Genomic DNA, 13834 nt, shown 5'->3' on the forward strand with positions numbered 1-13834 from the left:
AAACTCCCAACCTCAGGTGATCTGCCCGCCTTGGCCTCCCAAACTGCTGGGATTACAGGCATGAGCCATCACGCCCAGCTCATATTTGTTAATTCCTATTTATTTCTCTGTGATACATCTGGGTACTTTCTTCCAATTCATTAATTTTCCCTTCAAATTTGTCTGGTCTAGAGTTTAACTGACCTATTTTTTTTTAATTTCAATAATTCCATTTTTCTTTAATATAACCATCTATTTCATATCTACCTATTTTTGATTCATGTTTTTTTATGACCATTATTTCTTTTATCTTTTTTAAGGATCTTTAAAATACTTAACAATTGTTTTGAAATTACCCATATTTCCATCAGATTTTTTGTGAATTTATCTCTTGGTAATTGTGTTAATTTTCTAAGTAATGGTCTTCCTCGTGTGTTTATAGGCTCAGACTTTCCCTCTTTTCCCGGGGGGTTCTGTGATAGGCCACCCCTCTTCCAGAGTCCATGACCTCCAAGCTTGGTGCTCTTGTACTAGCTGATAGTGGGGAAACCACAGTTCCTGACTCTGAGCCATCTGGCAGCTCAGCCACTTCTGTATCTTCACTCCAGGTCCACAGCTTTTTAAAGCAACAGCCAAGAGCAGATGTTTTCAGCCTTCTTTCATCCAGTCTCAGCCCAGCTTCAGTTTCATACAGAGTATCTGACCCCAGGTCCCCTACATGTTATTTCTACCAGCTCCTGAACCCAGAGTCTAACTGCATGTTTCTTTTCTGTTCTTGGTCCCTGGAGATGTTTATCTTGTTCTTGAGTATATCTATATCTTTTCCTTTCCTTTTTAAATTTTTAATTGCTGCATTTCCCTCTCAACATCCTTATGAGGTTCGTACTATTACTATACCCATTTTACAGGTGAGAAAAGAGAGGTATGGGGCAAGTAGCCAATCTTCCCGAGATCACTAGTTAGTAAGGATCAAGGGTCAAACCAGATAGCTGATGCCAGAGACCATGCTCTTAACCACTGCTCTACTGGGATCCATTCTGACCAGAATGCTCTTTAAAATTTTGACTTTTTTTCCCCCACCTAACTGTAAACACTTTGGACACAGGAAAGATATTTTGTTTTCTTTTTTTGAGACAGGGTCTTGCTGTTACCCAGGCTGGAATGTAGTAGTGCCAGTGCCTCAGCTTCCAGAGTGGTTGGGACTACAGGAACCTGCTGCCATGCCTGACTAAGTTTATTTTTGTAGAGACAGGGTCTCACTAGTTGCCCAGGCCAGTCTAGAACTCCTGGCCTCAAGCAATCCTCCCACCTTGGCCTCCCAAAATGCTGGGATTACAGGCATAAGCCACCCCTTGTGGCCAGGATTTTAATTGATGGAAGTAAAGCAAAGACATATTCCAGGTAAAAAAGCAGCACATCAGCCTCATGATTTATTTGAGGCTGAATATTCAGTCTAGGCCTGTACCCAAAATAAGAAACATAGTCTTCAATGCCCCTCATTTTCCTAAGGCCCTTCCCACTTTCCCTGAGTTTCAAGCACTTCCATGCTTGTCCCTGGATACCCAGAACCATCCGTGCAGGCTTTCCTCTGGCTCTCTCTACCACCCTCACGCTGCACTAGTATATATTGCCCAGGAAAGGATCTTATTAAGGCATTCATAGTAAGTGCATCAGGGGACTTTTGTTTTCCATTCCTTCATAGCGCAAAGCCTTAATCTTAAAGGATTAAATTTGCGCATATAAGTAAAAGGCATGCAATATCATCCAAAAATAACCAAACTCTTTCAATAGTAGATTATCATGATGAAAAAAGAAAATAGTAGCCAAGCTCAATTTTAGGCTGCATTATTAAAAGCATAGGGTCGCCGGGCACGGTGGCTCACGCCTGTAATCCAACACTTTGGGAGGCCGAGGCGGGTGGATCACGAGGTCAGGAGATCGAAACCATCCTGGCTAACACGGTGAAACCCTGTCTCTACTAAAAATACAAAAAATTGGCCGGGCGTGATGGCGGGCGCCTGTAGTCCCAGCTACTCAGAGGCTGAGGCAGGAGAATGGCATGAACCCGGGAAGCGGAGCTTGCAGTGAGCCCAGACCGCGCCACTGCACTCCAGCCTGGGCGACAGAGCGAGACTCTGTCTCAAAAAAACAAACAAACAAACAAAAATACAGGGTCTAGAAAAATGAAAGTTATCAGTGCCACTCTATGCAATAAAGATTAATTAAGGCCAGGCGTGGTGGCTCACACGTGTAATCCCAGCACTTTGGGAAGCCAAGGAATCCTCCTGCCTCAGCCTCCTGTGTAGCTGGGACCACAGGCATATGCCACCATGTCCAGCTAATTTTTGTTTCGTTTTTTTTTTAAAGATTCGAGGGTCTCATTTTGTTGCCCAGACTGGTCTCGAACTTCTGGGTTCAAGCAAACCTCCCACCTTGGCCTCCCAAAGTGCTGGACTGTAGGTGTGAGCCACCATACCCAGCTCCTAGGTTTAATTTTAGAACACAGGGTCCATAGTGAGGTAGGAGATAGAGGAAAATAATAAAAGGGGTCCAGGAAGTGAAATAGTTAGGAAGCAATATTTGAGAAAAGCTCAGTATTTGCTGATTAGAGAACTGTAGTTTGTTTCCTTTTTAGTACTATTAAAAGTCATGATCCTTAATAATCCTTAATTGCTAATGTCAGATGAAGTAATGATGTGGGCTTTCAGGATTCAACGTTTCCTAACATCAACTTCAGAGTTTACAAATATTTGCTGTGATGAATAAGTAGAGCTGTGCCTAAAGAAAAGTAGGCAGAACTTGAGGCTGAAGTTAAAGAGACTGCTTAGGAAGTCAAAACAAAATCTAAGCAAAAGATAAAGTCTAAACGTAAGTTGTGGCAGCAGGAATGGAAAAGGAAAGACATTATAATGTGGATGTAAAATGAATCAAATATCTAGGTCTCAAACTTTGCAGTAAAGGAGGTTACTGGTGCCATTAACAGATGCAGGAAATATGGAAAAATGCACAGATTCAGGACAATAGATAATTTAGTTTGGTATACATGACTTCGAAATGTCAGAAAGTCACTCAGAAGCACATACTCAGCAGACAGCTAAAATTAAGGTCTGGGAAGGCCGGGCACGGTGGCTCACACCTGTAATTCCAACACTTTGGGAGGCTGAGGCAGGCGGATCGCTTGAGGTCAGAAGTTCAAGACCAGCCTAGCCAACATGGCAAAATCCCATCTCTACTAAAAATACAAAAACTAGCCAGGCACAGTGGTGCACGCCTGTAATCCCAGCTACTTGGGAGGCGGAGGCAGCAGAATTGCTTGAACCCAGGAGGCGGAGGTTGCAGTGAGCCGAGATGGTGCCACTGCACTCCAACCTGTGCGCCAGAGTGAGACTCCAACTCAAAAAAAATATAAAATTAAATTAAATTAAGATCTGAGAACTGAGAGGCACAGAGATAGAAAGGACACATGTGAGAGTGTCTAATACAAAGCCTGGACCCCATACATCTCTGCTTCAGTCAGACTATCTGCACTTCCCCAACAGAGGCAGCTCTCTCCCAGTTCTCTCACCGAACAAACTTTCCTATAAGGCAGATACCCTACTTCACAGACACCCTACAGTCACAGATGACTGGTTAACTCCTAGTCATCTTTAAGAAGCTCAGGTGTCATTTTCCCAAACCCCACTTATTTCCCACCAAGAGGATGGTACCTGTGCCTTACCTCTTTCTCTCTCTATATATATCCAGTTTTTAACACCATGTCTGAAATAGCATGTACTTGAAAGACAAACTGAAGGAAAAGACTTGGCATGTGCTCAACAAGCCTTGGAAGGCACTGTATCCTCTTAAGAGGCGATCGCTAAAGAAATGAACTTGGATGAGATTTCCAAAGGAGAGAAAAGAAAACTAAGTTGTCTTAAATATAAGTGATCATCATGGAACACCTTCATCTAGGGAGCAGTCCCCAAAAATGTTTCTCCACTTCTTTCATCACAAAATACCTCGTCTGTAACACAGGAATCATTGCTCCTACTTCATAGGTCACTGGGAGGGTTAAAAGAGATAACATATATAGAGCACATAGTATAATGTTTAGCACTCAATTAACGTTCCCTTCTTTCCCCTAATCCCACATGAAAACATGTTAGAGCCCGATTCTTTCTTTGTAAGCAACTGTTATATGCTGAAAAGCAACCAAGCCTAGAAAAATAATAGATATTTGAGAAAGGCAGAGTAGCCCTGTCAGATGCTCCCTCTAGAACAGATTTCTCAACCTCAACACCGTTGACATATTTGGCCAGATAATTCTTTGTCGTGGGGGTTGTCCTATGTAGGATGTTTAGCAGCATCCCTGAATTCCATCCACTAGGTGCCAATAGCTCTCCCTGCCAAAAATATCTTTCTAGACCATGCCAAATGTCCCCTGGAGGGCAAAATTTCCCCTGGTGGAGAATTATTGTCCCAGAGCTGACCAAATTCTCACAAATCCCTAAATCTCCTAAATATTTTCCCTGACATCTACAAATATATCTCATTCTTTGTTCCCACTGATGCTGCACATTAAATTATGCTAAGTCTCTATAACCCATTCTCCTTAACCAAAACCAGTAGCAATCCCCTAACTGTCAAGCAAGTCATCATAAATTAATTCAGTGTAAATACTCAAGCATTATCACACTTTGAGTCTGAAAGCAAATTAATACAATAAAAGTAATAATAGCCGATCCTAAAATGTCTCCCCACAAAATTAGAGATTTGTCCCAGTACTCAAGTGTCTAATCTTTTAACTTCATGTCTACAGGTGGCACTAAGTTCATATTGTATAAAGTGAATTTTGGTTGCCTAAGGAATGCTCTCACCACAGCCTCACAAAGCACCAGGACTGCAGGTATAAGAAAGCATGCTCAGCTAGTTCTTATTTCTGTTCCTGTACTAATTGTTTTATTTGGGCTTCAATATCTTCAATTGTAAAATAGGCATAATTCTTGCCTTCCTTTGATCACAAAACTGTCCAACAAGATAATAAATAGGAAAACACAGTGAAAATGGATCAGCATTATATATAATTATTTTTATTAAGGAAAAATCTAAGGAAATCTAACGGTTATATGTTCAGTAGGATGGTAGGGAAAAGTTGCATCTGTCTTCCAGTTTGGTGAAGGAGGTGCCTTATAAGGAAATACTCTAATAAAGGGCAGAGTAGGGAAAGCACATGCCTTGAACTCAGGTAGGTCTGATTCAAAAGCCCTTGCTCTTTATTCTGCATATAGTTGGAATATTTAAAATAAAAATAGAATATCCTGAGGGTTTTTATTTTAAAGTTTATGTTCTTGGTATAAGGTAGGCACACTAACCCTTTGAGGGTAGTAGGAATACATTAAAGGCACTGGCAAGGATTTGTTCACCCTCCATTCAAAGCAGCATGAACACACCACCAGGCCCCTAAGTGTCCTTTTCTTTTCAATTGTGAGTGATTCCTTCTTTTGGAGGTGAAGAAGAGTGATACTGGAAGAAATGGGACATGTCCTGTTTAATCAGGAGTGTCCCAGTAGTTTTAAATCAGTTTGATATGTCTATTTTAAGATGGAAAAAAAAATCGCTGCCTTTCAACGAACATTTCCAAATCATCAAAGACTGCCTGCTTCACTTTATACTTATTAGGAAGGGATATTTTAACAAATGACTCTTCATAAGTAAAAGTTGCAACATCAATCACGTGAGGCAGGTGTTAGGGGCAGCACTGTCCCCGTTGCTGCCAAAAAGTGTAAATAAAAAAGAAAAATCAATCTTTCCTATCCATTCATCCAAATGCTGCCCCTGCAAAGCCTCGGAGAGGTCTGGGTCCCTGGTAGAGGGTCCTCAAAGGTGCGGGCTTTCAGAATGTGTACGAAAAGGTCAGCGTGCCCTTCTGCAACACTCCGAAAAATCCCCAAGAATTCTGACTTTGCCCCAGAGTAGAGCAGTTACCGAGCCTCCTTCCCGCCATCCCCCGGGAAGAGAAGGCGGCCGCCTACAGATGCTGCTCCGGTCCGGCCCTCCGGGGTCGCACCAGCCCGGCCTGGGCTTGCTCGCAGGTGGCGCGGACAGCCGGCTCGGCCCCCCTGCCGGCCACGACTGGCGAAGGGCTGCTGGAGCCGGAGCTGCACCAGACAGGCGGCGACTCGGCCAAACTGAATGTCTGGTAAGTGGTCGCGGCCAAGCGGGCAGCTCCCCGAGGGGCAGGTCCTGCGTGTTGGCCCCAAGCTGGCAGTGAGAGACACCACCCAGCGCCGGGGCCGTGCAACCCCACGTGGGCCCTGGCTTGCTTGCAGCGCCGTCACCCTCCTCCCCAAGTCCGGCAGCGCTCACCTCAGCGCTTGCGGCGCCTCCACCTTCAGCTTTTTGGGCTTCGGCTCCTCCTCAGCAGCTGCCATCTTCGCGCTCCCACCCCACTTTGGCTCTACAGCCCACCTCTGCCATCCACTCTCTGGCCCCGCCCCCTCTTCGCATCACCGCCTTCTCTTCTCCAAATCCCGCCCCTCCAGACTCCGCCCATTCTGTGCCGCTGTCATCCACAATCATTGGCTCTATCCCTCGGCACCAACATCGAATGCCCCGCCCATTCCTGACCCCGCCTCCCCGACCATAAGGGACCCCAGACTGAGTTAGGCAGCAGATGACCGCCTGAATCTATATGGTGAGAAACCCACCATTTTTCTAGGCCCTGGATGATGTAGAAGATTTAGATACTAAGCCTCAAGAGACGTCTTTCCTCTTATTTACGGTCTTCCTGCATATTTAATATTTCTAATATGGTAGACAGAGTCGGTGTCTTTGAAGCTGTTAATCAGGCAATCTCCTGGGCACTCCAGCTGCGGGTCCTCGCAGCCTTCTCGGCTTCTCCAGCTTCGGTCGGAGAGGACCCGGCGCCGAATCACTGACTGGCACAGGTGTCGGGGTGAGTGTGAGGGGCGGGAAATCTGTGGACTGGGGACACCTCCCAAACCCGGGAGTAGGCTGAATAGCTGGGGCCCGCGACTCCGATCTGGGCTCTAGGAGCGTCTTTGGTGCTGTGGGCCAGGGCCTCGCTTCCCCGCCACTCCCGGCCTTCCGGGCTTTCTCACCAGCAAGGCCGGAAGGGAGCGGTCCACCTGCAGCCCAGTGTTCTCAGGCGCCTGAGCCCCGGAGGTCAAGCTTACTGGGTTCCCCCTCTATAGTGAGCTGGAGAACAGACGGCAGGAATCTCAGTCCCAGGTTTCTGCTTTGGAGGACAAAACCCCAAACGGACCTGAGCGGACGTCCTGTTAGCGGGTGGTGCCTGGAAGAGCCTGGGGTGAGGAATGCAGTGAGACGGGTGTTGCAGTTCTTCAGGAGAGAGGTAACGGGGTTCTAAGCTGAGCAGGTGGCAGTGAGTATGGAATAGTGACGGGCGATGTGGCTGTTTGTATTTGGTAGATTTGTTTGAGCCTGAAGCTTACAGCCTTATGTGATTAAGATGGTGCCACTGACAGGAGGAGGAATTTTATGGAGTTTGAGTTTTATCGAATTTGAAACAGTGGTTTACGTGGAGATTGTAGAAAGACTTTTAAAAAAAATTGTGAGAGTTAAGTCCGAAAGACTTTCAAGGTGAGACCCAAAACAGATGAAGTTTCATATAAAAGGGTAAGACGTATTTTTGTTTAGGAGAAAGTTATCAATGACATAAAATGCTGCAATGGTCAGAGGAGGAAGCTGAAATCAGAATAGGTCGTTGGATTTTATAATTAGAAAGTCATTGAGGTATTTGAGAGAGATGCTTTAATAGTAACTGAGGAAAGACTGCAAGTGTAGACTAATCCTTCATCACTTGGGGCATGAAGCAAGATTATTGAGAGTGGCAATGTGGGGGAAAGTTTGGGGTTTGTTTTAAAGAATACAAGATATCTATTTGGGGGCAGGAAGCAAGCAACTATCTGAAGATTCAAGAAAAAGTCTTGTCTCCCAGAAGAGAAGGAAAGGAATGGGATCAAGTTACAAGTGAAAGGATTAATTTGGGAAAGACAGAGGGACACTTTCAATTGACACTATAGGAGAAGTGGAGTGAATGAGGTTAATGAAGAATTATCTTAACTTAGGAATCTTGGCCAGGCGCGGTGGCTCACGCCTGTAATCTCAGCACTTTGGGAGGCTGAGGCGGGTGGATCACGAGGTCAGGAGTTCGAGACCAACCTGGCCAATATAGTGAAACCCTGTCTCTACTAAAAATACAAAAATTAGCCAGGTGTGGTGGCACACGCCTGTAGTCCCAGCTACTTGGTAGGCTGAGGCAGGAGAATCCCTTGAACCCGGGAGGCGGAAGTTGCAGTAAGCAGAGACCTCACCACTGCACTCCACCCTGAGACTCTGCCTCGAAAAAAAAAAGAAAAAACCCTTACGTATCTTTAGGAAAGCTCTCTTTGCAACAAGATTAGATTTTCTTACTTAATTTTATGATTTTTATTTGTAACCATTTAATATACGGCCAGGCATGGTATGGCTCATTCCTGTAATCCCAGCACTTTGGGAGGCTGAGGTGGGTGGATCACGAGGTCAAGAGATCGAGACCATCCTGGCAAACATGGAGAAACCCCGTCACTACTAAAAATACAAAAATTATCTGGGCGTGGTGGCACATGCCTGTAGTCCCAGCTACTCGGGAAGTTGAGGCAGGAGGATCGCTTGAACCCAGGAGACAGAGGTTGTGGTAAGCTGAGATTGCACCACTGCACTCCAGCCTGGCAACAGAGTGAGACTCCATCTAAAAAAAAAAATATATATATATATACTATGGGCAGATAGAGTGCGGTGGCTCACACCTGTAATCCTAGCACTTTGGGTGGGTGAGGTGGGAAAATCACTTGAGGCCAGGTGCTGAAAATCAGCCTGGGCAACATAGGGAAACTCCATCTCTATAAAAAATTTAAACATTAGCCAGGCTTTGTGGCACGTGGTTGTAGTCCTAGCTACTCAGGAGGAGGAGGCAGAATGAGGCAGAAGGATCACTTGAGCCCAGGAGTTCAAAGTTATAGTGAGCTATGATTGGTCCACTGCACTTCAGCCTGGGCAACAAAGCAAGACCCTATCTCTTAAAAAAAAATACATATACACGTACGCTATGGGAGTTCTTTGCAGATTTAAATATTTTTAAGTAGCTCAGTACTATGTCAATTCATGAGTAGCACATGGTATTTACAGAGAAGAGGACTTCTCTCTCCCTTTGGAAATGACCTCTCTCCCATTACACAGAGAAGGAAAGCCATCATCTGCCTGCAGTCAAGTATACAAACCTTCCCTTCAATCTGAAGAGTAGAAAGTGTTCCTTCTCCTTAGAGAAGGCAAACCCTTTGACCTAGTCTCTCAGTAGCATCCTCTCCTGCTGTGTCAGGGTCCGCTTTCCATTTTTCCCTCTCTCCTATGTCAGCTTTTCCCCCTCTACTCACACCTTTCCTTCAGCATTTGAATGTATTCTTCCTTCACTTTATGAACTGCTGCATTTATTTTCCTGTCTTTTCATCCTCTCCACAGCTAGACTTCTTGAATCTACTCTACATATCTCTATTTTTTTACACTTCTTGCTATTTATTTCCCAGCCCACTGCAATGTCTTATTTCTAGCATTCCACTGAACTACCACCAAAACTACTTTTTTTTTTTTTTTTTGAGATGGAGTCTTGCTCTTGTCGCCCAGGCTGGAGTGCAATGGCACAATCTCGGCTCACTGCAACCTCCGCCTCCAGAGTTCAAGTGATTCTCCTGCCTCAGCCTCCCGAGTAGCTGGGATTACAGGCACCTACCACCACGCCCAGCTAACTTTTGTATTTTTAGTAGAGACAGGGTTTCGCCATGTTGGCCAGGCTGGTCTCGAACTCCTGACCTCGTTCGTGATCTGCCCGCCTCAGCCTCCCAAAGTGCTGGGATTATAGGCATGAGCCACCGCACCCAGCCCACCAAAACTACTTTTACCAAGATCACCAATGTCCTCTGTGTGTTAAATCATGCATTCTCAAAGCAGATAAAAACTGCTTCTTGTGAGGTGAAAAATATATATATACTCTTTTTATGTATAAAGCACAAATACAATACATAAACAGAATATTCTGTGGTATTAAAATTTTTTGGTGATATTAATTAGCTTCATTTAATTACTCCACATTTCATAAATCATAACATCTGGTACCCCTAAATATATACAACTATAATTTGTCAATTTACAGTTGAAAAAGAAAGAATAATAAAAAGTTTTATGGGTGAGGAATTTGATTGGCAGGGTGGTGAGAAGATGGAGTCTAAAAGGGCTCCTTAGGAGGCGTTAAGGAAAAGAAAGTTTAAAAAACGCTCTTAAATCAACAGACATTTTCAATTCTTTTTTGTTGTTGTTGAGATGGAGTCTCGCTCTGTCATCCAGGCTAGAGTGCAGTGGCGCCATCTCAGCTCACTGCAACCTCCACCTCCCGGGTTCAAGCGATTCTCCTGCCTCAGCCTCCAGAGCAGCTGGGATTACAGGCACCCACCACCACACCCAGCTAATTTGTTGGTATTTTTAGTAGAGATGGGATTTCACCATGTTAGCCAGGCTGGTCTCGAACTCCCGAGCTCAGGTGATACGCCCACTTTGGCCTCCCAAAGTGCTGGGATTACAGGTGTGAGCCACCACGCCCAGCTGACATTTTCAGTTCTCGTAGCTTAACCTCTTTGTGCCATGTAACAGTATTTACCACTCCATTCTTCTGGAAATACACTAATATGCTATAGTTACTAAAAACCACCCTGCTTTTTTTTTCTTAGGACTCTTCAGTCACATCTTGGTCATTCTTTAGGTCCACTTCCTTGACCCACCGGCTACTCAAATGTTGGAGTTCCTGCCATAAGCTCTCTTCATACTATGCACATTCTTTCTTTTGTTTCAATTCTCCTTGTGATTAATTCCCATTAACAAAAAATCCTGATTACTTACAATTCTGATTCCAATCTGGCTTCTCTAAAGCACCAGAAGTGTGTATATAATAGTTTTTGGAACATATTTATTTGGGTCAGATATATCCAGAATTGGTCAAATTACACAGGACCAGGCCAAGTGACACATCTCTCTCATCTCCACACACCCCCTCCTCCAAGCCTAAATGTTTTTTAGCACAAAACCTAAATGTTTCTCTTATCTTTTCACTGTACCCCATCCTCATAGTCAAGACTCTAGACCAGGCCATCAGCACTCATCTCCCAACTGGTGTCACAGTGTTCAGTTACCGGTTATCCAGTTTCCGCAGTGTAATTAGTATGATCTTTCTAAAAATGTAAATCGGATTGCATGATTACCATTAAAAAAATTATAAAATGACTTTACATTGCACTAAGAATAAAGTCCAAACTCCTTAACAAGTTTAGCATGCTCCATGAACCAATCAGTCTGTGCTTACCTCCTTCTCCAGTTTCATCTCCCCTCTTCCCTCCACCTTCCATATTTGCTAAATTCATACTGGATTTATTTGTCTTGTGTTCTCTCTCACCTCTAAGCCTTGTAGATTCCCACAGCAGACTATATTTCCTGTATCATCGTAGGAATTACATCTGACTGTATTAAGTTGTCTTCTCTGCTCATCTCTAAATGCTGTGAGTGTAGGAACTCTAATTTTGTTTGTTCTTATACACCCAGTGCCTCAAAACTCTGTGTTGAATGAATATGTATGTGGTCAAGATATTGGCTGAGAATCAGAAGAGTAGATGCTTTTCTGGTCTCATTCTCTCAAGTTCAGTATAGGCCCTTCTGTGCCTCCATCCTATTATATATAGAAGGAATACATTTTTGTTTTTAGACACTGTCTTCCAAGAACATTTTGACTATTGTAAATGCATTGCTTGTGAATTACCCAGGATGATTATAAAATGTTTAGTAAAAAGGATTTATGATGTATTTAAGCTGCAGTCAAAGCTCTGATGGGTCTGCCTCTGAACAGAGTTTCTTCTAGTGGCTTTTAAATAAGCCGGGAGAATTCTGTTTTATTACTCAAAAGCCACTAGGAACAAAATGATGGTCGTGGTAATAATGAGTGTGTAGTTTTCTCAGAAAGTTTATTAAAATAATAATTAAAAAAATAACTGCAGCTACTAAAAGGACGATAAATAGTTAAAGAAACAGGCTAATTTACACTGCAACATGGTATTATTTAGTTGTTATATGCATTAGACCTTGGTCATAATATGGATAGAAGTAGTAAGCTCTCTTTTCCTATTATAGAAGGTTAAGATGGGTTTTAAAGCTAAGCACAGTCGAGAACTTACAAGTGTTATGCTTTCATCTCAGCACTAAGGATAACAACAATAAATCTAGGAGGCTGGTTTAACTTTCTGTATTCTGAGACCTGAACTACTGCCAATAAAAACAACTTCGGTGGAAACTTTCCTGGAAGAATTTTTCACCAGCTTAAGAGGATGAGTAGAGATCTGGCCCTAAAATAAAGTAACTACAAAATCACTTGCTTCCAGAACAAGCAACTCTTTCAGAGTGTATTGTGGCAAAGGAGCACTATAAATCCTTGTGAACTATACTTTCGATAGGATGAATGATTTTAGGTAACCTGTGTCGGTGCTTTTAAATATAACTTCCACTCTAAATAATTTATTAAACTTCCTCATCATAACAACTAGAATGTGTTTTGCCTCCTAACTAGACAAGAAATGTCTTTTACCTCCTCCTCTTAAATCATAAGCTAGGCTGGGTGCAGTGGCTCATGCCTGTAATCTCAGCACTTTGGGAGGCTGACGCAGGCGGATCACGAGGTCAGGAGTTCAAGACCAGCCTGGCCAAAATGGTGAAACCCATCTCTACTAAAAATACAAAAAATTAGCCGGGCATGGTGGCGCATGCCTGTAATCCTAGCTACTCGGGAGGCTGAGGCAGGAGAATCGCTTGAACCCAGCAGGCGGAGGTTGTGGTAAGCGGAAATTATGCCATTGCACTCCAGCCTGGGCAATAGAGCAAGACTCCATCTCAAAAAAAAAAAAAAAATCATAAGCTAAAGCAGCACATTCATGTACTGTTCAATATATTAACTACTAGCCACATATGGTTATTTAAATTTAAATTAATTAAAATTAAAACTTCAGGCTAGGCTTGGTGGCTCACACCTGTAATCCCAGAACTTTGGGAGATCAAGGTGGGAAGATCACTTGAGCCCAGGAGTCCAAGACCAGCCTGGGCAATATAGGTAGACTTTGTCTCTACAAAACAAAAATTTGAAACAGCTGAGTGTGGTGATGCCCGCCTGTAAGCCCAGCTACTCAGGAGACTGAAGTGGGAGGATCACTTGGGCTCTGGAGGTGGGGGTTGGAATGAGCCAAGATGATGCAGCTGCACTCCAGCCCGGGCAACAGAGCGAGACCCTGTCTCAAAAAAAAAAAAAAAAAAAAAAAGTCCGGGCGCGGTGGCTCACGCCTGTAATCCCAGCACTTTGGGAGGCCGAGGCGGGTGGATTCACGAGGTCAGGAGATCGAGACCATCCTGGCTAACATGGTGAAACCCCATCTCTACTAAAAATACAAAAAATTAGCCGGGCGTGGTGGCGGGCGCCTGTAGTCCCAGCTACTCGGGAGGCTGAGGCAGGAGAATGGTGTGAACCTGGGAGGCGAAGCTTGCAGTGAGCCGAGATCGCGCCATTGCACTCCTGCCTGGGAGACAGAGCGAGACTCCGTCTCACAAAAAAAAAATAATTAAAATTTCAAAAAAATTGAAATTTCAGTATTGGGTACATTAGCCACATTTCAAGTGCTCAATAGCCATGGGTGTAGTGGCTACCATATTAGCACAGATAAAGGACATTTCCATCATTGCAGAAAGCCCTGTTGGACAGTGCTGTATTAGAATTGTT

The 13834-nt window shown here is 43.9% G+C and overlaps 2 protein-coding genes across 11 annotated transcripts in view; one reads left to right on the forward strand and one right to left on the reverse strand.

The window, feature by feature from the left end:
* ADK (adenosine kinase) overlaps positions 1-6490 on the reverse strand; it is a 564491-nt gene extending 558001 nt beyond the window's left edge. For 2 of the 6 annotated variants that reach the window (XM_054522434.2, XM_024253824.3), the window contains exon 1: positions 6325-6477. In XM_054522434.2, coding sequence (XP_054378409.1) covers positions 6325-6389 — 65 coding nt within the window. In that variant the 5' untranslated portion in view covers positions 6390-6477. Of the gene's footprint in view, positions 1-6324 lie in introns of all 6 variants that reach the window. The other 4 variants (XM_024253827.3, XM_054522433.2, XM_024253829.3 and 1 more) reach the window with 3 other exon arrangements.
* Positions 6491-6581: 91 nt separating this feature from the next.
* AP3M1 (adaptor related protein complex 3 subunit mu 1) overlaps positions 6582-13834 on the forward strand; it is a 29321-nt gene continuing 22068 nt past the window's right edge. Inside the window, exons 1-2 of one of the 5 annotated variants that reach the window (XM_024253131.3) lie at positions 6583-6913; positions 7173-7333. Coding sequence is in view for 1 of the 5 variants with exons in the window: in XM_063727166.1 (XP_063583236.1) it covers positions 6650-6652 (3 nt within the window). In the remaining 4 variants the exon portion in view is untranslated. 5 annotated transcript variants of the gene reach the window in all.

Source organism: Pongo abelii, chromosome 8, assembly GCF_028885655.2.
Source record: "Pongo abelii isolate AG06213 chromosome 8, NHGRI_mPonAbe1-v2.0_pri, whole genome shotgun sequence".
Lineage (NCBI taxonomy): Eukaryota > Metazoa > Chordata > Mammalia > Primates > Hominidae > Pongo > Pongo abelii.